At 41.1% G+C, this 23860-nt stretch overlaps 1 protein-coding gene and 1 pseudogene across 1 annotated transcript in view; one reads left to right on the forward strand and one right to left on the reverse strand.

Moving 5' to 3' along the window:
* The window catches only part of si:ch1073-429i10.1 (delta(14)-sterol reductase TM7SF2), a 68648-nt gene that overhangs the window by 3025 nt on the left and 41763 nt on the right, over positions 1-23860 (forward strand). The window contains exons 2-6 of the mRNA XM_039768078.1: positions 5011-5062; positions 5176-5278; positions 13377-13558; positions 17830-17884; positions 17998-18195. Coding sequence (XP_039624012.1) covers positions 5036-5062; positions 5176-5278; positions 13377-13558; positions 17830-17884; positions 17998-18195 — 565 coding nt within the window. The 5' untranslated portion in view covers positions 5011-5035. The remainder of the gene's footprint in view (positions 1-5010; positions 5063-5175; positions 5279-13376; positions 13559-17829; positions 17885-17997; positions 18196-23860) is intronic.
* Positions 8969-9984, reverse strand: LOC120538894 (annotated as a pseudogene).

Raw genomic sequence — 23860 nt, forward strand, 5'->3', positions numbered from 1 at the left:
GTGCTGGGTGTGTGTGTCCTGCGGTGGGTTGGCGCCCTGCTCGGGATTGGTTCCTGCCTTGTGCCCTGTGTTGGCTGGGATTGGCTCCAGCAGACCCCCATGACCCTATTCGGATTCAGCGGGTTAGGGAATGGATGGATGTATGCTAGTCTGTATGCGGTCTCAATCTGTGAGGTCGGCTGTTACTCTTACATTCTGTGGATTACTCCACTCATCCCGCTCCACTCCAAACCCGCTTATCCAGAGGAGGGTCGCAGGGTAGGCGGCTGGAGTCTGCGGCGGGCATCGGCTCAAGGCAGGTTCATTTCTAAAGTTGTTTTTGTACCAATTTAGTGAATATCGGAACCAACAATCCACCGCCTGATTAACGCGACCACACGTTCGCAGTTACCTGGCAGCGGCTCAGTGCGCACAAATCCTTGCTGTGGTAACCATTTTATCTGTGGATTAAGAAGGGGAGCGTCGCAATACCCAATGGTCAGGATGTGACCCCATATGTTACCCCAAAAGATTAAAAAATGTATACAAGAACAGATCGAAATAATTACTTGCAGCTTGAAAGACCGCATTTTAATGGCACTTTTGTGTGCTTCCCCGTTGAACCCCTGCTTGGTAAAGAACCATTGTTTCTTGGGAAGTGTCTTTGGACATGAAATTGGCTCTTAGGGCTTTCAAAAGGTTCCTAATATGAGGACAAAACAGAAGTGTATATGGAAGGCAGGATATAAGAGACCAAGAGAACCCGAGCTTATAGCCCGTGTTTTGACAATATAAGTCGCGTTTAAAATCGGGAACCGTCCCAAGTCCGTTGCCATCAATTCAGAGATATTCATGGAGCCTAAACAAATAAAAGCGTCTTTTAGCAACTTTCATGTGGATGGGTCTTTTGGCAACTAAAATGCTTCCTTTATGGGATCGCTGTGAAGAATCACTTTAGCAGGTTTATTTCTAGGAGTGGAGGTACACACCGTTGCTTACAGTTTCAATCAAATTCCATCAATTCTGTCTGCATTCCGATTCCATATTTCGTAATGCCAACCGTTAAAAAGTACTGATATCAAATTACAGATTGTTCACTCAGCGTTTTGTCATTTGAAGTGGCTCCTGCTTGTAGCTCTACACGAAACGGCAATCGCGATGTTGAAACTGTGAGGTAATCCTTTGAAATTGAGAAATGCTGCAGTTGAAACCTCCTGGTAATTGCTAGGATTTAAATAACGGGAACCGCACTAAAAACGAGTAAATAGCACAACCACGACGGCAATGAACCTGTGTTAGGATATAGTGGGTTGGATAATGGATGGATGGATAGATGGATGGATAGTTTAACAATAACGTGTAAACATTGAATGTGCCATGTAAATATAAAAATGTAATGGTAACAATAAGCTGTTATGTCCCCATCGTATTCCTAGTAAAACATTTAATTTTATGATTTTTTTTTTAATTCCACCATTTTTATCATAATTAAATGTAGCTATAGCTTCGCTCGCCAGCCACTACACATCTCTGTTGCTCACGTTGTGAGGAGGGGGGCTGAACGCACCCTAATGAGACGCAGTTGCTCCTCCCAAACCCCCTCTTAAATGGCGATACAATGGGAAACAAATACAGTTTTTTTTTTACCTCCTCTTTGCTCGATCAGCTGCTGGCTTACTGCTGCTGCTGCCATGTGATCTGCATCTCGTACAGCACTTCAAACATTCAAAGTGCCATACAGCAGCTGTCCTATATACTCTTTATCTTTTATTTCCGGCCCCAGGCGTGGTTAAATCTCTTGGCACAAAGTCTCGTCTCACGGGACGTGAGTTTTTGATATTTTTTACTTTATAATTTAAAAACAGAATAAGAATCTGAAATTCTAACAACATCACCTTAAAGTTAAATAAATTCTGAAAAGAATAATACCAAACATATAGATGTAGGTTTTAAAATAAGGCCGATTTAAAATGTGACATAAAAACGTGACATAAAATCATTGCACTTTTAGGCTTAGGACCTTATATTTAAAGAGTAGATAACACTAACAGCTTTTCTGTATTTTTAGATGACTATAACTCTTTTTGCTTTTCATGTAATCTAGACAATGCTTATGTAATCATGAAAAAATTCCACCACCGTTTTTGACCTTCTTAAGTGCGAAAATATAATTTTAATATAAAGTTTGACTATAAATAGAGATAAATGATTGTGTATCGATATTATCAATTAGTTATGATGACAAACAAAGAGATATGATATTTGGGAAATATTGTGCAACTGGAAGTGGCTCTGATGACCTTTTCCTCCATCTCAGTATACGAGAAAGTCGAGGGGAGTGCACTGCAGAATTTTATTCTATTCATATTATATTTATGTTCTATCAGACGGTTGTGGCGAGCGCAATCTTCTATACGGTGGTGTGCTGGGGAGGCAGCATAAAGATACCTGGACAAACTGGTGAGGAAGGGAGGCTCTATTGTAGGCACAGAGCTGGACAGTTTGACATCTGTGGCAGAGCGACAGGCGCTGAGCAGACTGCTGTCAATCACGGAGAATCCACTGCATCCACTGAGCAGGATCATCTCCAGACAGAGGAGCAGCTTCAGAGACAGACAAACTGCTGTCACCGTCCTGCTCCACTGACAGACTGAGGAGACCCCACACTATTTGACTCTTCAGTTCCACCTGGTTGGGAGTCAAACATTAACATTATACAAAGTTATTCTCTGTTATACCTGTCTTGCACTCTCCACCTTGCATTATTTTATTTTTTTTAACTTACACTGCGTTTTTATTGCTCTTTAATTAATATTGTTTTAATCAGTATGTTGCTGCTGGAGAATCTATCTATCTATCTATCTATCTATCTATCTATCTATCTATCTATCTATCTATCTATCTATCTATCTATAATATAGTGCCTTTCACTATCTATCTATCTATCTATCTATCTATCTATCTATCTATCTATTATATAGTGCCTTTCACTATCTATCTATCTATCTATCTATCTATCTATCTATCTATCTATCTATCTATCTATCTATCTATCTATCTATAATATAGTGCCTTTCACTATCTATCTATATATCTATCTATCTATCTATCTATCTATCTATCTATCTATCTATCTATAATATAGTGCCTTTCACTATCTATCTATCTATCTATCTATCTATCTATCTATCTATCTATCTATCTATTATATAGTGCCTTTCACGTCTATCTATCTATCTATCTATCTATCTATCTATCTATCTATCTATAATATAGTGCCTTTCACTGTCTATCTATCTATCTATCTATCTATCTATCTATCTATTATATAGTGCCTTTCACGTCTATCTATCTATCTATCTATCTATCTATCTATCTATCTATCTATCTATCTATTATATAGTGCCTTTCCTATCTATCTATCTATCTATCTATCTATCTATCTATTATATAGTGCCTTTCACGTCTATCTATCTATCTATCTATAATATAGTGCCTTTATCTATCTATCTATTTTATAGTGCTATCTTTATATCTATCTATCTATCTATCTATCTATATAGTCATCTATCTATCTATCTATCTATCTATCTATCTATCTATCTATCTATCTATCTATCTATCTATCTATCTATCTAGTGCCTTTCACGTCTATCTATCTATCTATCTATCTATCTATCTATCTATCTATCTATATAGTGCCTTTCTATTATATATCCTATCTCTATCTATCTATCTATCTATCTATCTATTATATAGTGCCTTTCACGTCTATCTATCTATCTATGCCTTTATCTATCTATCTATATAGTGCCTTTCCTATTTATCTATCTATTATATACTATCTATCTATCTATCTATTATATAGTGCCTTTCACATCTATCTATCTATCTATCTATCTATCTATCTATCTATCTATCTATCTATCTATCTATCTATCTATCTATCTATCTATCTATTATATAGTGCCTTTCACGTCTATCTATCTATCTATCTATCTATCTATCTATCTATCTATCTATCTATCTATCTATCTATCTATCTATCTATCTATCTATCTATCTAAATGCTGAATACACAGGCCTCAAAACTATCGAGTCCACAGGTTTGAGAGCAGGAACTGAAACAAATTGAAATCGACATGAGGGGCGTGTAATGTAGGCGTCAGTACACCGGCGAAACAGGGGAGTGGCTCTTGGAAAGTGGGTGGAGTAAAAGAGACTCCGCTCACAGGGGTGTCACCTTATGAGCCTCAGAATGTCTCAGGTCGCTGAATCTGTCCGAGGCTTTAGATTGTCTCGCCTGCAGCAGGACTCTATTGTATTTTTCTAGTCTGAACTCCATTTTAATGTTGTCACTGAAGCCTTTTATCTTTTAAAGGACTAGTTTGCTCGTGGTCATCCTTGGCAAATGTTTTCTTCTTCTTCTTCTTCTTCTTCTTCTTCTTCTTCTTATTATTATTATTATTATTATTATTATTATTATTATTGCATACCCAGGTACACATGTGCCTTTCTAAATGATGTCCAATCAATTCAATTCCCCACTGGTGGACTCCAGTCAAGTTCTTGTCACGTCTCAATGACAATTAAAGCCACAAGGGAGGCACCTGACCACAATCTGGAGTGCCACAGCAAAGGGTCTGAATGCTTCTAGAAATGTGAGATTTCCATTTTTGAATTTTAATACATGTCCAAACCTTTCTGTAAAATTTTTTCACTTCGTCATTATGGGTTATTGAGTGAAGATCGGTAGGCAAAAATTTCAAATGAAATCTGCAACACAAAAAATTGTATAGAAAGTGAGGGGGTCCGATTACATTCCGAATCCACTTTATGTTGTGTACGTCCAGTGAGTTGGCACTGAGCTGAAGAGGGTTTCCTTATTGCCTACTTTATATAACATGTTGAGGAAACTCCTAAACATCACAAACTGCCCCTCAGCTCCTCAAGACATCTTGCTTTGCCATTCGTGGCACCAACTCCACTCATAAGGTGCCTATTTAACAAATTCTTCTTTATTTTCTGCAGTGGCTCACATTCTGCTTTAAGGATAATGGAAGAAGTGACGTCCCGAAAGAAGGTGCGTTATCTTTACATTATATCAGAGATGCACATCATATAATCGAGGTACCATTTTAAGTCAGAAAGGTGGCATATAAGGGTAACGTTAGCTGTCACTTTGTAACTCTACAGGTGGATGCAAAGGCTGATCATCTGAGAGCTGACAGCAAATCTTCAAAACTGGAGAATGGAAATGTGGAAGGCAAGAAGGTGCATCTGGCCTGGAATAACACATGTAAGAAATGTCCTTATTAATAGACATCCATCCATCCATCCTTTATCCAATCCACCATTGACTAACCACAGGATCAAGGGGGGGTCTGCTGGAGTCAATCCCAGCCAACACAATGTGCAAGGCAGGAAACAAACCCCGGGCAGGGCGCCAACCCACCGCAGTATTTATAGACATTGAAACATTAAGATACTCTTCAAAGTGTGGTGATGAAAATTAATTTACACTCATTGATCGAATTCTTAGGACCACTCTGCTAATGTGGGGTGGTAGGGCCTCATTTTCCTCTCAGACTTCTTCCTGGCGTGGATTCCACAAGATGTTGAGATTCTGACCCAAGTTGACATGACTGCCTCATGCAGTTTCTGCAGATTTGTCAGTTACACATGCATGCTGCCGATCTCCCATTCTGCCACATCCCAAAGGTGGTCTACTGGATTCAGATTTGGTGACTAAGAAAGCCATGGAAGAACAATGAACTCATTGTCATGTTCACAGACCAAGTCTGAGATGACTTTAGTTGTGTGGCATAGTGCATTATCACGCTGAAGGTAGCCATTAGTCAATGAGAAGGGATACACACGCTTAGCAACAATACTCTACTAGGCCGCGGCATTAAAGCGATCATTGATTTGTAGCAGCGGGCCCAAAGTGTACCAAGAAAACATTCATCACGCCACTACAGCTCCACCACCAGCCATGACCATTGATACAAGGCAGGTTGTGAGCCGGGGTGGACTCTTGTTGTTGCTGCCATATTCTGACCCTACCATATGTGGGCCTCCGAAGAAATCGAAATTCATCAGACCAGACTATGATCTTACCAGGCTTCAGATGTTCAGTTTTGTGAGCCTGTGCCCACTGTGATATTTCAGTTCTGATATTCATTTTAGTTTTTATTTTATTTCAGAAAATTAATTTTGATTTTTATTTCATTCTAGTTTTCAGTAGAGTCAACATTTTTTATTTTTATTTAGCTCAGTGTTTCAAATTTGACTTTTTATTTTATTTAGTTCTGGCCTTTTTATATAAGTACAATTTTTTTTTTTTTTTTCTGTTGCAAGACCACAAACGCTGGCCTATACATAATTCAATGCAAGTTATGTTTCAGTCACCAAAATACATTCACAGTTCATAATGCCGTTAAACACAGCTTGACTATCAATGACCAAACAGATTAAGTGGTCAAATGAGGGTAATCAGCAAATGTTTCAGCCCAAGAAGCCAGTCTGTGCAAGCACGTTGTTGTTAAGCTTTAAACAAAGACGCATTTCAAGAGATTTGTTCATGCTGCAACGATATCCATTGCGCAGATAGCCACACAGTGAAAATATTCGCTTGACGAGCGCCTGTAATGCAGATACACTGACAAGGTCCTCGGCACTGTGAGGGGCACCAGCAGGACTGTATGGTGACGATTTCTACTGCCAGTATTGAAGCAGTGATGTGCGGTGTGGTTCGTGAGGCACTGACTCCTTCAGAATCAGATGTACAAACCTCGGGTCACGAATGTCTCGGACCACGTACAAATTGGGTTACGACCAAAAAGTACACCAAACTTTCACATCTGTTCACGACCACACGCTCGGGTGACGAACAAGCCAGTTTCCCTCCTGGTTCGTACGTGCCGATGATTTCCACACGTGTTCAGTCTCTCCCTGTGCAGCGAGCGAGAGAGAGATAAAGCGCAAGAGAGCGAGCGAGAGCAAGAGGGAGAGAGAGAGCGAGAGAGTGAGCGAGCGAGCAAGAGGGAGAGAGAGAGCGAGAGAGTGAGCGAGCGAGAAAGAGAGAGAGAGAGAGAGCAAGAGAGTGCTAGAGTATGGCAGGCCGTTTTAACATTTAATCTGGTTTACAGTAATCCCTTGCTATATTGCGCTTTGACTTTCGCGGCTTCACTCTATTGAGGATTTTAAATGTAAACATATCTAAATATATATCATGGATTTTTCGCTGGTTCGCGGATTTCTGCAGACAATGGGTCTTTTAATTTATGCTACACGCTTCCTCAGTTTGTTTGCCCAGTTGATTTCATACAAGGGACGCTATTGGCGGATGGCTTAGAAGCTACCCAATCAGAGCACGTATTACATATTAACTAAAACTCCTCAATGATATACGATGTGCTTCCCGTGCGGTGCTTGATTGTTTGCTTCTCTCTGTCTCTCTCACTCTCTCTGCCTGACGGAGGGGCTGTTTGCACAGAGGCTGTTTGCCTAGGGGATACGGACGCTCCTCTACAAAATGCCGCTTTACTTAAAATACTTAAAAGCACAAAAGCACGTATTGATTTTTTTAATTGTTTGCTTTTATCTCGCTCTCTCTCTCTGACATTCTCTGCTCCTGACACGCATTCCTTTGAAGAGAAGATCTATTTACATTCTTTTAATTGTGAGAAAGAACTGTCATCTCTGTCTTGTCATGGAGGACAGTTTAAATTTCTGACTAAAGGGTGTTATTTCATGTCTAGAGGGCTCTAATAATGTTAACAGTGTGGGAGAGTTTATAAGGGCTTAAAATATATAAAAATAACTACACAAACATATGGTTTCTACTTCGCGGATTTTCATCTATCATGGGGGATTCTGGAACGCAACTCCCGCGATCGAGGAGGGATTACTGTACATGATATCAGCAGTTACAATGCTGATATCGTTGCTTTTAAATTTGATATCGCGCTTTTGAAATTTGATAACAAGTTGCTGAAATTTGACATCAAGTTTTTTAAATTTGATATCTTGCTTTTAAAATTGAATATCAAGCTTTTAAAATTTGATATCACACTTTTGAAACTTAATTTCAAAATAGAGAGCTAAATGCTTCCATAGCATGGCAGGTCACTTTAACATTTAATCTATTTGTCTTTTTATGAAATTTGATATCGAGCTTTTGAAATTTGATATCAAGCTTCTGAAATTTGATATCGAGCCTCTGAAATTTGATATCAAATTTCAAAAGCTGGATATTAAATTTCAAAAGCGTGATAACAATTTCAAAAGGTCGATATCAAATTTTAAAAGTGTGATATCAAATTTGAAAAGCACCATATTAAATAAAAATGAGAAAATATGGTGTGAGAGTTTAAAATGCATATATTTTTGAATGTCAGCTGTCATATCAAATTTCAAAAGTGCGATATCAAAATTTATACACATGATATTAATTTTCAAAAGCACAATATCAATTTTTAAAATGTTAACATCAAATTTCAAAAGCTTGATATCGAATTTAAAACTAATAATATCAAAGTTTTGAAAGCACATATCAAATTAAATGGGTTAAATTTTAAAACGGCTTGCCATACGAGAGAGCGAGCGAGAGAGAGAGAGAGAGAGAGAGAGAGAGAGAGAGAGAGAGAGAGAGAGAGGGAGCGAGAGAGGAGAGAGAGAGAGAGAGCGAGCGAGAGAGAGAGAGAGAGCGAGAGAGAGAGAGAGAGCAAGACAGAGAGAGAGAGCGAGAGAGAGAGTGCAAGAGAGAGCGAGCGAGAGAGAGAGAGAGAGCGCTCGAGAGAGAGAGAGAGAGCGCAAGAGAGAGAGAGAGCGAGAGAGAGAGACAGAGAGAGAGAGAGAGAGAGAGAGAGAGAGCGAGAAAGAGAGAGTGCAAGAGAGAGAGAGCACTCGAGAGAGAGAGAGAGAGAGAAGGCAGTTAAAGAAGGCACCGGGCTTGTTTTTAAAGAGACTGCAATGTTAGTTTTCTCTGTTCAAGGTTTTCTTGAAATGGTTTCTGCAGCAATGGGCCAAGACTAGGAATAGCACCAATGAGGGACACCATCTGCTCCACTATGTGCTTGCTAAATGTTATTATAACAAACAGCTTTTGGATGTGCATTTTAATGATTGCTTTACCAATCAAAGTAGCACCAAAAAAGGTCCAGAATGGAACAAGAAAGTGTCCACATGTAATTCCAGCCAAATCAAAGAGGGGGTTTGGAATTGAAGCACAAGCCAGAATCCCCAGAAATCCAACTTTTTGTACCCTATTTTGAACAGCAAGCTTGGCGCGGGTGGCAAAATCCTGAGCACTCTCCTGAGCATTTCTTCAAATTCCTCATAGTCCTCGTCATCTGGTTCTGCTCCTGACAACCTGGCTGCACGAGCCATGAAGTATGGGGGAAGCTCACCAATGGCAGTGCCGGCACCTCACATACAGGCCTTCAACCGCACTTTGCAGATGATGTCCCAAAGTGATTTAGTCCTCTGTAGCTCTTCTACTTCAGAGCAAACTATTTTATCTGGATATGGAGGCTCAGGAAAATTGACAGAGTTACATTCATAGGCAGCCAGTGTTACAGACGCTATATGTGGACCCAAATAAAGAAGGAAAGTATGAAGACCTGTCCCAAGACCAACAGAGGACAAAATGCCTAAGCATTCTCAGTATTATTCAATGTTTTTACATTTAATTTACTATTACACTGTGCATTCTATGGTTTAATTAACTATTTTTGTGCTTAAAAATATTTAAAAAATATATATTTACATACAGCTCATACGGTCCGGAACGGATTAATTGTATTTACATACAATCCTATGGGAAATTACTTTGGTTCCACTGTATATGAACCCATATCGTATTTGCTATTCGATTGGCGGCATGCACACTGACTACTGCTTATGTTTAATATCTCATCAGCGTTCTTTACACGCGTTTTTGGCTAAGAAAGAGCCGTTACATTTATAGTGGAGAAAGCACATTTGCTCCTCACCCTCCATGTGTTCTAAATTTGCCGTTGCAATTTCACAATTCATACTCATTTAATACAAATGAAAGTATAGAGAGGTGTACAAAAAACGGATTTCAATTTTGACCATAATTGAAATATTTAGTTGTTTTTAGAAGATTTTAATTGTTATGCTTTTATCAATTTTAATACGGACTGTTCAATACAAGGATAACAAGAAAAGCAAACGAATATTTTATTTAAGATCAAAATTTAGTCTTTAAATAGTGGATCTTTTTTCTTAGTCTGATGCCATTTTTTTTATAAAATTGAACAGTGTTTATGGTCTTATTATTTTTTGTAAATGAAGTCCACGCACCTATCCTTCTCCACGAACATCTCCGTCACTTTCTTGTAAAAGTCCTCCTTGTTTTCCTTTAGTTTTAAAAATCTTAATCTTCCGTTTTTAAGTTGGAAGAAAAAATAAAAATAAATGGACCGCTGCAGTGCACTTGACTTCCAAATCTTGCTAACGTACGGGCGCCTCTGCGCAGAACATGGGTGTCGGACTCCAGTCTTGGTGGGCCGCAGTGGCTGCAGGTTTTCTTTCTAACCACCTTCTTAATTCGTGACCAGTTTTTGATGCTAATTGACTTCTTCAGCCTTAGCTTTAATTAACTTGGCGCAGACCCCTTAGCTGTTTTTTCCTTAATTACCAGCCGCACAGTAATGAGACATAAAAACAAGCAGGACATGACCAGCTCACCTGTATCAATCAAACAAAATCTGAAAATAAAGATGAAGGTCTTAGTAAGGTTGATCCCTCAGGTTACCAAATCATTTTAGGATTTCTTAGAAAAAAAACAGAATATCAACAGTTCTGGAAATGTCTGCTGTGGCAAAAAGTGAGCAGCAACAAGCCATGGAATTGAATAACGGGTTTAATTAACAGCAAGAATCAGCTTCTCATTAAGGAACTGGTTGGAGTTTGAAGCCCCGATTTAGCTGGTCATCTGTTGGCTCGTTTCGTGTCTCATTTCTGTTTGGCTGTCATTTAATGAAGAAAAGAATCGATTCAGAGGACTGAATCCTTAAAAACAGGGCTATTAAAATAGATGGAAAAGAAGTTAATTAACAGTGGACACTGGACACTGATTAAGAAAAGAGGCTGCGGCCCTCCAGGACTGGAGTTTGACACCCGTGGCATAGAAGAACAGCAGCAACAAACACCTGTTTGGCTCACATGTGCCCCCTTCAGGGCGGCACAGTACTGTCTGCCTCACTCATCTTGTGCCTTCTTAATGCAGTTTTATGTCCCATCAGCAAGACTAAATATGCCACACACATTCATTAAAGATATCAGCCAGACTGTGGAAAGTCAGGGTGTATAATAAACGTGTCTGCAGACATTAGACTGGCGACATACAGAGAGACGGCAACAGGCACGCGCCAATTGCATGCGTCAACCCCACGTGTGAGGAGAGTGCAGTCCGGGGTGAGGCTCCTGCTCGTCTCTACCGTATCTCGCGTTTTTCCCCTGTATTTGATCAAACCCCGACACGAATACACACTTACAGTCCCGAGTTCAAAAAAAAGTTGGTTTATTCACCAAAATCCTTTTCAGAGTTGCAAAAGGAAAACATTGGTTCTCTTCCTCCACAATTTAATTCATCACTATAATTTCTCTCACCACCACACTGCCCTCCTACAGTCGAGTGTTGCCTCTCTTCCTCCCAGCTCTGACTCACCTGGTCAAGAGAGTGCGGCCCCTTTTATTAAGTACTTCTAGTGCCAGGGCCACTGCCTGATGGGAGCACTTCCAGGTCATACAGAAGTCTATCACAGCAAAGAGCTTGTCTTGGCACCCGGTGACCTCAGCAGGGCTGCTCTACTGAACTACATCTCCCTGCATGCCCTGGTGCCTTTCTACAGGGCTTCATTTTCTGGGGCTGCTGCCATCTAGCATGCTGGGAGAGTAAAAAGCCACCAGCTATATTTTTTTCTTTTCAATGGGCTGTCCGTCCATCTCTTCTGTTTCTTCCTTTCAGGTCTGCTCCCTTTCTCCTCCCCGGCCGGGATGCTTATCTGTGCATTTGGAGTCTCCCGTCTAGGCAGTGAACCATCCCCTCTCCTAGGCAGGATGCCTGTCCAGCCCATGTGACATCTATAGGGTGGTCCAGATCTAATTATGCAATTTTCATTATGTTATAACTTATTAAGTGTATTACATAGAAAATCACCCGAAAAATCCCGGACCATCGAGAAGTGTGCAAACTGACAACATGAAGAAACGTCTTGCCAAACTGGAATTGTCCCAACATAAATCAAAGTCATCCAGACGATCTGGATCTGCATAATTAGATAGATAGATAGATAGATAGATAGATAGATAGATAGATAGATAGATAGATAGATAGATAGATAGATAGATAGATAGATAGATAGATAGATAGATAGATAGATAATAAAGGAAGTTAATGACCTGCTTTGTAAGATATAATAGATAGATAGATAGATAGATAGATGATGCTGACAATCTTGCCTATTTCCCACTTAAAGTAGCTTCCCAGCACTATATAATAACTTAATAAAATGAGATAGATGCAAAGAATCTTGGTGTCATTTTTGATTCCTCCCTTTCTTACTCCACCACATAAATCACATTAAGAAACTTTCTTACTTTCACCTCCGTAACATATCCGTGTTCGCTCCTTCCTCTCCTTTTCTAATGCTGAGATAGATAGATAGATAGATAGATAGATAGATACCTACAAAGATAGCCAAACTACATAGTGACCTTCTCCATCATAGATAGATAGATAGATAGATAAAGGAACTATATACTGTATACCCTGCCGTTCTTTCTTATATTCTGTAAGTGCCTTGAGCATGGGAAAGGCGCTATATAAATAAAATGTATTATTTTATTATTATTATATAATAGATAGATAGATAGATAGATAGATAGATAGATAGATAGATAGATAGATAGATAATAAAGGATAGATAGATAGATAGATAGATAGATAGATAGATAGATAGATAGATAGATAGATAGATAGATAGATAGATAGATAGATAGATAGATAGATAGATAGATAGATAGTGAGGCTCTATACAGGATTATTACCCCAGTCACGTTTCTTCACACACTTCTGCTGAATGATTCATTGACTAAAAGTCCTCAATGCTGGCCTGTCACAGAGGGGATGTGTAGTGTTGTTCATAATGGGACTCAGTTTTGTCTTCAGTCTCTCCAGGGATTCCAGAGGGTGTCCTATAACTGAACTTGCCTGCTTAATTAACTACTGGTTGTGGGGGGAATCTCTCTTATGCTATAAAATAAAGAAAGTAGCCGTGTCAGACTTGTTCTTTATCGTTTCCTCTGTGCTGTTTAAACATTTTATGGGCTTTTTGGCTCAACCCTTTATTTTATTTTTGCAGATTTACTCCTTCTCTTTCTTCTCCTGCCTGTTATCATAAGACTTTGTCAGGATGGCTGCCTGCCTCCTGACTCACCCTGGAGTATATTGTCCTACGAGGCACTTTGGGACTGGGATGCCCTCTATCTTGTGTTGGCACACACGATTCTCCAAGCAGTTCTTTACTACCTGCCTGCTGGGAAGGTGAGTCACATGCCCGTTCATAATGCTGTATGGGTGCCCATTGATGGACTGCCATCTCATTCTAGTTGGTGTCTTGTGCTGAATGCTGCTGTAATAAGCTCATCCTGTCTGCACGCATGAATTGGAATGAGAGAGAAGAGATGTGCTTGCTTCGATGTTTGATGAATGGTTCGATCTGGTGACGCAAAATGCCAACATACAGATGCATTTGTGGTGCTTTTATATTCAAGAGTCGCATATTCCCGATCGTAGTGACACAATACATTTTAAAAGTCTCACATCTTTTTTGCCGTCTTTTTTTCCTGGGGCTTCCTCCTGACCTGACAGCAGCAATAGATCACCACACAGAACACATTAAATGTTTGATATTCCAACTCTCTGCACATTTAGAATCCTTAGATTTATATTTGATATCACTTTCATGATGAAATGCATTAAAGTATGTATGTTACATTTTACAGATAAATCGTTCATTTTGTTTAAATAATGAATACTGTTAATAATTACACACATGGGGGTGACACGGTGGCAGAGCGGTAGCACTGCTGTCTCGCAGGGAGTCACGTCGCTGGTGTTCTCTGCCTGGAGTTTACATGTTTTCCTGCTGGGTTTCCGCCGTGTGCTTTGGTTTTCTTCCAAAGATATGCAGATTTGGTGACACTAAAATGACGCCAGTGTATGTGAGTGCTTGTATTCACCTTCTGATGAGCTGATGCCCCGTCTAAGGATTGTTTCTGCCTCGTGCCCAATGCTTGCTGGAATGGACACATCCCTGGATTGATGGATTTACTCATTAAACATCCTTTTCAGAGGTGTTGTGGTAAGGTGTCATCAGAATTTAACGGATGTTCCAGGCAATTCACAACACAGCGAAGCCGGACCTGTTCTCACTATAATGATATCTCGCACTGCCACCCGCTGTATTATTCCAGAATTACGTAAAAAACGGTAAAACGCCTGCATAGAGCGTCCGCTGGAGCATGTGTCGCGTCGCGTGAGGTATAAACCTGGCCTAAATGAGCCCGAAATCTGGGAAGAAGTATGGCCTTGACGCTAAGGCGCTGGCCTTTAAAACTTTATTCCAACAGTGCTTTTTAATGGGCAGCATGATGACCCATAGAGTGGGTACCTCTGTCAGGAAGAATCCCCTCCAGGATGCGCTCTCTTGATGCTTTCCTAGCCACAGGCCCATTCCACAAAGACATGCTAAGAAGCTCCTCTGAGGGTCTTTTCTGCCCACTGCTATCAGGCAATTCAATGATTCCACCCATTGTACTTGTTAAACTGATTGATTGATTGATTGATTGATTGATTGATTGATTGATTGATTGATTGATTGATTGATTGATTGATTGATTGATTGTGTATGTATCTGAATTTCCCTATGGGTTTTGCCTCAGTGGACTTTGCATATTCTCCCTGTTCACATCCACAGAGTTGTGCATGTTAGGTTAACTGGTGGTCCTAAACTAGCTCTTTGTGAGTATGTGTGCATGCATGAGTGGCACTGTGATGGACTGGTGTCTTGTCCAGGCCTTGTACTCAGTGCTATCCAGATATCCTCTTAATGCCTTAAGTGGGTTTGAGAATATTATGTATGTTCATTTTATATTGTGCCCTCAACAATATGCTCCATCACAAGGCTTGTAACAGACCAAAAAAGATGACAACGCAGAGTGAAAAATGACAAACTGCCACGAAGAAGATCACATAAAACAAAACAACAGCATCAAAAGACACTTGAAAAATCTGACAGAATATAAAAGAGCTACACAAATTAAACAGGGCTAATACAAATTCAAAAAATAAAAAGTACACAGTGGATTCAGAAGGTGTTCAGACTCCTACACTTTTTACACACTTTATTGTGTTGTAGATTTCATTTTAAGTGGATAAGTCTGTCAATTTTGTCTATCAATCTGCACTCAATAACCTCTAATAACAAAGTGAAGGCAAGTTTTCAGAAATGTTTGTACATTTCTTAAAAGTCAAAAACTGAAATCTTTTATTCATGTACAGTGGTGTGAAAAACTATTTGCCCCCTTCCTGATTTCTTATTCTTTTGCATGTTTGTCACACAAAATGTTTCTGATCATCAAACACATTTAACCATTAGTCAAATATAACACAAGTAAACACAAAATGCAGTTTTTAAATGATGGTTTTATTATTTAGGAGAAAAAATCCAAACCTACATGGCCCTGTGTGAAAAAGTAATTGCCCCCTGAACCTAATAACTGGTTGGGCCACCCTTAGCAGCAATAACTGCAATCAAGCGTTTGCGATAACTTGCAATGAGTCTTTTACTGCGCTCTGGAGGAATTTTGGCCCACTCATCTTTGCAGAATTGTTGTAATTCAGCTTTATTTGAAGGTTTTCTAGCATGAACCGCCTTTTTAAGGTCATGCCATAGCATCTCAATTGGATTCAGGTCAGGACTTTGACTAGGCCACTCCAAAGTCTTCATTTTGTTTTTCTTCAGCCATTCAGAGGTGGATTTGCTGGTGTGTTTTGGGTCATTGTCCTGTTGCAGCACCCAAGATCGCTTCAGCTTGAGTTGACGAACAGATGGCCGGACATTCTCCTTCAGGATTTTTTGGTAGACAGTAGAATTCATGGTTCCATCTATCACAGCAAGCCTTCCAGGTCCTAAAGCAGCAAACAACCCCAGACCATCACACTACCACCACCATATTTTACTGTTGGTATGATGCTCTTTTCTGAAATGCTGTGTTCCTTTAACGCCAGATGTAACGGGACCTTTGCCTTCCAAAAAGTTCAACTTTTGTCTCATCAGTCCACAAGGTATTTTCCTAAAAGTCTTGGCAATCATTGAGATGTTTCTTAGCAAAATTGAGACAAGCCCTAATGTTCTTTTGCTTAACAGTGGTTTGCCTTGGAAATCTGCCATGCAGGCCGTTTTTGCCCAGTCTCTTTCTTATGGTGGAGTCGTGAACACTGACCTTAATTGAGGCAAGTGAGGCCTGCAGTTCTTTAAACGTTGTCCTGGGGTCTTTTGTGACCTCTCGGATGAGTCATCTCTGCGCTCTTGAGGTAATTTTGGTCGGCCGGCCACTCCTGGGAAGGTTCACCACTGTTCCATGTTTTTGCCATTTGTGGATAATGGCTCTCACTGTGGTTCACTGGAGTCCCAAAGCTTTAGAAATGGCTTTATAACCTTTACCAGACTGGCAGATCTCAATTACTTCTGTTCTCATTTGTTCCTGAATTTCTTTGGATCTTGGCATGATGTCTAGCTTTTGAGGTGCTTTTGGTCTACTTCTCTGTGTCAGGCAGCTCCTATTGAAGTGATTTCTGATTGAAACAGGTGTGGCAGTAATCAGGCCTGGGGGTGGCTACGGAAATTGAACTCAGGTGTGATACACCACAGTTAGGTGATTTTTTAACAAGGGGGCAATTACTTTTTCACACAGGGCCATGTAGGTTTGGATTTTTTTCTCCCTAAATAATAAAACCATCATTTAAAAACTGCATTTTGTGTTTACTTGTGTTATATTTGACTAATGGTTAAATGTGTTTTATGATCAGAAACATTTTGTGTGACAAACATGCAAAAGAATAAGAAATCAGGAAGGGGGCAAATAGTTTTTCACACCACTGTAAGTATTTAGACCCTCCCTTAAATAGACGAAAGAAAGAAAGAAAGAAAGAAAGAAAGAAAGAAAGAAGCTGCATATCCATTTTTAGCCCCAGTAAAATAAACACAAGATATACAAAAAAATAAAAGGTTTAGGGACCCACCCTCTGTGTATTATAACGTGCTCTTGAATAATAGTTATGGACAGACAGTCCACGCTGATGGTCAGAGGTGGGCTTGTCACTACTGGAAGAAGGTGACAGTGGGAGGGCAAATCTATTTAAAGAACGTGGCTCAGGGTGTTAGCTTTGCCCACATCCCCTTCGATCACCTGAGCCCCGGATTGTTTGAGTCTAGTAATGACGCCCAGTCCATTCCACACAACCTGCTGCATGTTATTCTGAGTGACGTTGTTTTCTGTTTTAGCTTTGTAAGCTCCCTTTCCTTCACTCAGCGTTATCTTCAGCACATGCTGAATATTCTTCAGAGCCTCTTTGTCACTGGCTTTTAATTTGAATATGAATACAGTTTGATTTTAGACAGGCATCGGCTCCCGGGAGAACTGACAAGATGAAAGTGTTTTTAGAAAATGGTGAATAATTGAGATAATCAAGAAATCATAAGAAAACTATATGTAGATAGCCTGTAATTAAAACAAAATTATTTTCTTTAGGTGGTGGAAGGTAAAATTGGGCACACAGGAAAAAGACTGAGATATAACATAAATGGTGAGCTGCCTCTAAGAGCTTATACCCATTTCTGTTTGCTAGGCTCTCTGCCTGAGCCACCATGGAATCTTTGCATTTAATCACCCAATCGTGGTCTGCTTTTATCTCTTTAGCTGTTCATGCATTCATAACCACCACTGCCATACTGGGATTATTATATCACAATGGTCTGGTCAGAGTGTCGTTCATCTTCCACAAGACTGGACCCATCATCTCAGCCACTATTGTCGTCTCACTCATCCTTAGCTACATCTGGTATCTGAAATCATTCTGGGCTTCAGAAAAAGAACTTGTAGACTACGGAGAAAAGGGTAAGACCTCCTCAAATCAATCATGGGGCAGTCAGTGTGAGACTCTGCTGTCTTCTTGGCTTTTAATCCTCATGTCAGTATGGAAAATGTAAAGAAACAGTTACAGTTAATCAAGGGGAATGAAAGGGGAGATGAATTCATCTATCCATCCACCATTCTGTCCATCTATCTACTGATCTATCTATCGATTATATAGTGCCTTTCAAATCTATCTATCTATCTATCTATCTATCTATCTATCTATCTATCTATCTATTATATAGTGCCTTTCAAATCTATCTATCTATCTATCTATCTATCTATCTATTATATAGTGCCTTTCAAATCTATCTATCTATGTATCTATCTATTATATAGTGCCTTTCAAATCTATCTATCTATCTATCTATCTATCTATCTATCTATTATATAGTGCCTTTCAAATCTATCTATCTATGTATCTATTATATAGTGCCTTTCAAATCTATCTATCTATCTATCTTAACACATTCCATCAAGTCTTCATTTGTAACCCGATCTTTCCAAGATATGTGAGGGAGTGTTCTGAGACACCTTCTATCAGCGTACAGGAGGTAAGGTGGTACAATTATGGAATACAGATGCAGTTGTGAGGGTATTGCCTGCACAAATTGGTTCCTGACTTTCATGTCTTTCTCAGCACCGCCATCATGTAGAATGATGCTACCCAGGTATATGGGCTAATAAAGTTTACTTTGGCTCCCACGGTTATGCCTTTCTGGTACATTAAAACTTTATTTGTATTTACTTCTAGAGTTTTGTATCTTTTTTAAGTTTTGATTTTTGTTTAGTTTCTTTTATGCCGTGGGCTGGCGCCCTGCCCTGGGTTTGTTTCCTGCCTTGCGCCCTGTGTTGGCTGGGATTCGCTCCAGCAGACCCCTGTGACCCTGTGGTTAGGACGTAGCGGGTTGGATAATGGATGGATGGATAGTTTCTTTTATCTAGACCAGTAAAGAAAACACACTCAGAAATAAAATTAAGTGCACAATATTGGGCTCCCAAAAGTAACATTTGAGTTATACATGTATGTATATATAGAACTGGGACCCGGACACAGGCAGACGGACAACATAGTTCCACCACACACCGTTTATTTTACAACTATTTACAACAAGATTAAAGTGCACACAAACCCCAGTGCCTCTTGCACTGATTCCCCAAAGTCCAGGCCACACTCTCAGTCACTGTGCCTCTCTTTCGACCGCGGCCTTAAATGGGAACCCAGATGGGCTCCAGCTGCTTCCCGGCAATCAGTCCTGACCACACCCCAGTGTGGCGGAAGTGCCGGCTGCGCACCCGGAAGCCGTCCCGGTGTCCCCTGTCATCTTCCCCCCAGCACTTCCTGGTGTGGCGGAAGTGCTGGGCTCCAGGGTTCCTCAGGCACCAGGGCGCCGCCTGGCGGTGGCCACGGGCCCCTACAGGGTTGGGCTTCCACGCCATATATAGTGGCGGGCAGCCGGCACCCTTACCCTGACACCCTGAGTGTGGAAGGAATGGGCGAGTGGGTATTTTCAGGGCAGTTTCTCCCTTGGACCGACAGAGGACAGCCCACTTGGTTTCCAGCGGGGCTCGGGAGCTCAACCTTGTTGGGGCCCGTGTCCACTGCCAGGGGGCACATAGACATTTTCAGGGCTCTATTTGGCCACACTTCTGCCACACCCAGAAGTGTGCCCAGAAAAAGCTCATTGGGCGCCTGGAGCTCATCTGGGTGCCCTATTAAAAGGAGCCAGTCCCCACCATTCTTTGGCCAGATTTGGGAGGAAGAGGATAAATCCTGAGGAGGAGTGGAGGTGGATGGACTGGCAGAAACAACAACATTTATTTATATAGCACATTTTCATACAAATTATGCAGCTCAAAGTGCTTTACATGATGAAGAAGGAGAAAAAAGACAAAATAAATAAAAATTTGAATAAGGGAACACTAATTAACATAGAAAAAAAGTAATGTCTGATGGCCAGGGAGGACCGAAAAAATAAAAAAAAAACTCCAGACGGCTGGAAAAAAATAAAATCTGCAGGAGTTCTGAGGCCACGAGACCACCAAGCCCCCTCCAGGCATTCTCCCTAACATCAATGACCCCAATCAGTCCTCATTGTATTCAGGGTTCTCATGGCTAAACTTGATAATGATGGACACGTGGACTTCTGGCCTTTAATCCATCAATGTACGGACATCACGGTGCTTTGATTAGGTGGTGTTGGTGCAGGTCACCACCTCAGAAAACCGGAAAAAGAACAGAAGAGAAAGTAGGGGTTAGTACGGATTTTGGAGCCACCTTGAATAGTAATGATAATTAATTGAATATACAGAGCATCAGGATTAAACTAAGATGAAGCTATGAGAAAGCCATGTTAAAGTAATGTGTTATCAGCAGTTTGTTTAAAGTGCTCCACTGTATCAGCCTGGTGAATTCCTACTGGCAGGCTATTCCAGATTTTAGGTGCATAGCAGCAGAAGGCCGCCTCACCACTTCTTTTAAGTTTTGTTCTTGGAATTTTAAGGAGACGTTCATTTGAAGATCTAAGGTTACAATTTGAAGTGTAAAGTGAGAGGCATTCTGAAATAAAAAGTGGAGCAGATTATTGAAGGCCTTTTAAACCATAAGCAGGATTTTAAAGCCAATCCTGAATGACACAGGTAACCAGTGTAGTGACATCAAAACTGGAGTAATGTGCTCAGATTTTCTTTTTCTAGTTAAGATTCTAGCAGCTCCATTCTGCACGAGTTGCAGTCGATTAATGTCTTGTTTGGGTGGTCCTGAGAGGAGAGCGTAACAGTAATCTAGTCAATTGAAAACAAAAGCGTGAATTAATTTCTCAACATCTTTCAATGATATAAGAGGTCTAACTTTTGCTATATTTCTTAAGTGGAAAAATGCTGTCCTAGTGATCTGATTAATATGCAATTTAAAATTCAGGTCAGAGTCAACAGTTACCCCTAAATTCTTTACCTCCATCTTGACTTTTAATCCTAATGCATCACGTTTATTTCTAATAACCTCATTATATCCATTATTGCCAATCACTAAAATTTCTTTTTTCTCTTTATTTAGTTTGAGAAAATGACTACTCATCCATTCAGAAACACAAGTAAGACATTGTGTCAGTGAATCAAGAGAGTCGGGGTCATCAGGCGCTATTGATAAGTACAGTTGTGTGTATATAGCTATGGTAGCTCACATTATGCCCCGAGATATTCTGACCTAATGGAAGCTTGTAAATCGGAAAGAGCAGCGGACCCAGGATAGAGCCTTATGGAACTGTGACGATGTGGGTTCAGGCTCCACACTCCCTTTGATATTGGAAGCACATGAACCCAACACCGTCGATAATGTAACCGAGTGAGCTAGTCAATGGAGGCAAATTGAGCATCTAAGCAAGGGGAAGGTAAAAAGTGCAAAAGTGCTTTTATTAAAAGAAACAATCGAAACAAAACAGTGTTCCAATAAATAGTGCAGATCTTCAATAAAATAAATAATCCATTAAAAGAACACGTGGGGGTTAAAACTCAATAGAAAAACAATCCTTAAAATCGAGAGGTTAAAATGATCAGGAAGCTGTCTTTAAAAACAACAACAAATAAGCTTGGTGCTTCTTTTCTGTTATGCGTCTCACCTGCTTATCCCGTACGGGCTTAGCAGCAGGCAAGACGCTCTCTGCAGCTGCCCTCCTACATCACACGCTCGAGACTGGAGACCTCCCGATCCCTGGCTTCGGTCTGGCACTCATCCCAGTCCCCGAGACTTGATTACCCTCAACGGCCAGGTCGCCCACGTTGGGGATTCCATCACCAAGTCTCCCGACTTCCGCTGCCTTTTCCATGGCCTCTCTGCGGCCCGTCGCTTTCACCTTGTCACTCCCGCTACCAGATCGCCAGCGAGCGACATCTACAAACACCTGGGTGTCGGCCCAACACCCAGCTTCCTCGCAGCTGCCCACGAGCGCCGATCGCGCTCACCACACGCCCGCGTGTCCGTCTCTCCTGCACCGCTTGCTTCCACGCTCCCTGTAACCTCCGTCCTCTCCTTTCCTTTCTCTCCGATCGATTCTCTCTCCCTCTCCCCAACCGACTTGCGCTTCTTTTAAAAACGTGAGGGGCCATCACAGCTGCAGCATTAGCCACGGGAGCAATCACGAATGTGGGCAGTTCCTCACCTGTGCACACGGTGAGAAACGCCCACATCGACGACTGCCCCGCTGCTGCAACAACGCCCCCTCAGCCGCCTCGGGTGCGGTGATTATTTATTTAAAATCAATGGCCTTTTCTCCACGAGCTGTCGACCCATAACACCACAGGAACACCATATAGAATATCACACGTCTTTGAAGTATAATTACCACAACTTGTTGGACCTTGAGCATTGTGTCTTGGTGTATGTGCTGCAGACGCCAGCCCCAACACAGACAGACAGACGCCGATGGTTTCAACACCACAACACGTTTATTATGCAATTTTACATGCGTGCACACAACCCGGTGCCCCTGCACCACACACCCTCAGTCCGGGCCTCTTCACTCTCTGGCCTTCGTTCACCGCCTCCACTCCTCTCCTCCGACCTTCGTCCTCTTCCACCCAACTCCAGCTGATTAATGTAGGTAGGCGACCCCTTTTAAGTCCACCAGGACGTGCTCCAGGTGCCTCCTGTGGCGAAAGTGCCACACTAGCACCCGGAAGCACTCCGGGTGCCCCTGGTTTTCTGGACGTCCAGGGCTTCTCAGGCATCTGGGCACCACCTGGCGGTGACCACGGACCCCTATAGGGTTGAGCTTCCATGCTCTGTTCCCATGGCCACCATACAAACCAGCTGCTCTCTCGTGGTCCGGAGTAAGCATAGTCCTTCTCCTGGTCCTTCCAGGCATCCCAGCTGGGTACCACCTCCAGCCGCCCGCCACAGTGCACTAAATTGTAAATGAACATGTGCTGGGTGCCTGTCTGTGTTTGGGTTGGCTTCACATTATGTATGTTTACTAGGCTGACCCGCCTTTTAAGGCGACCGACTTTTAAGTTGACCACTTCTTAAGGCAATTCAATATGTAGATCAATTTGATATTTTATACAAACTCATTCATTTGGTTATATTGCATTTGAGCGCTATTTCTTTAATACTCGTAGTTTCTGTTATTTTTGTGATGAAATTTAAACTTTTTTCTATATTGAGGTCGCCCTTTTGAACCCCCCTGATATTTACTACGCGGTGAGGCATTTGTACTCCCTCAACATTAATTATTTCCAGAGACATCATTTTCTCTATTTTTCCAGCGCATCGCGCACAAAAGCCAGAGAACGATGGGAGCACCAGAACTCTGCTCACATCATGTCGCTTCGTACCGCAAGCTGCAAGTAGTAAGTCTGTGATAAGCGGAATACCGCTTACGCTTTCCACTCACGGGACGGAAGGACAATCCCGACCGCTTTTATATAATAAGAAAGAAGAAGAAGATATCGCACAGTCTGGAGTAGAAAATCATCTTTTACCTGGAAAAACGAAACTACAAATCCCATCGTGCATTGCAAAATGGACGGGCGTAGGTGAAACTCAGCGCCTGCGTAGCACTCACGGGACGGAAGGACACTCGACTGCTTTTATATAGTAAGATGTATATATATATATATATATATATATATATATATATATAGTGGTAGA

Source organism: Polypterus senegalus, chromosome 11 (genome assembly GCF_016835505.1).
Source record: "Polypterus senegalus isolate Bchr_013 chromosome 11, ASM1683550v1, whole genome shotgun sequence".
NCBI classification, from domain to species: domain Eukaryota; kingdom Metazoa; phylum Chordata; class Cladistia; order Polypteriformes; family Polypteridae; genus Polypterus; species Polypterus senegalus.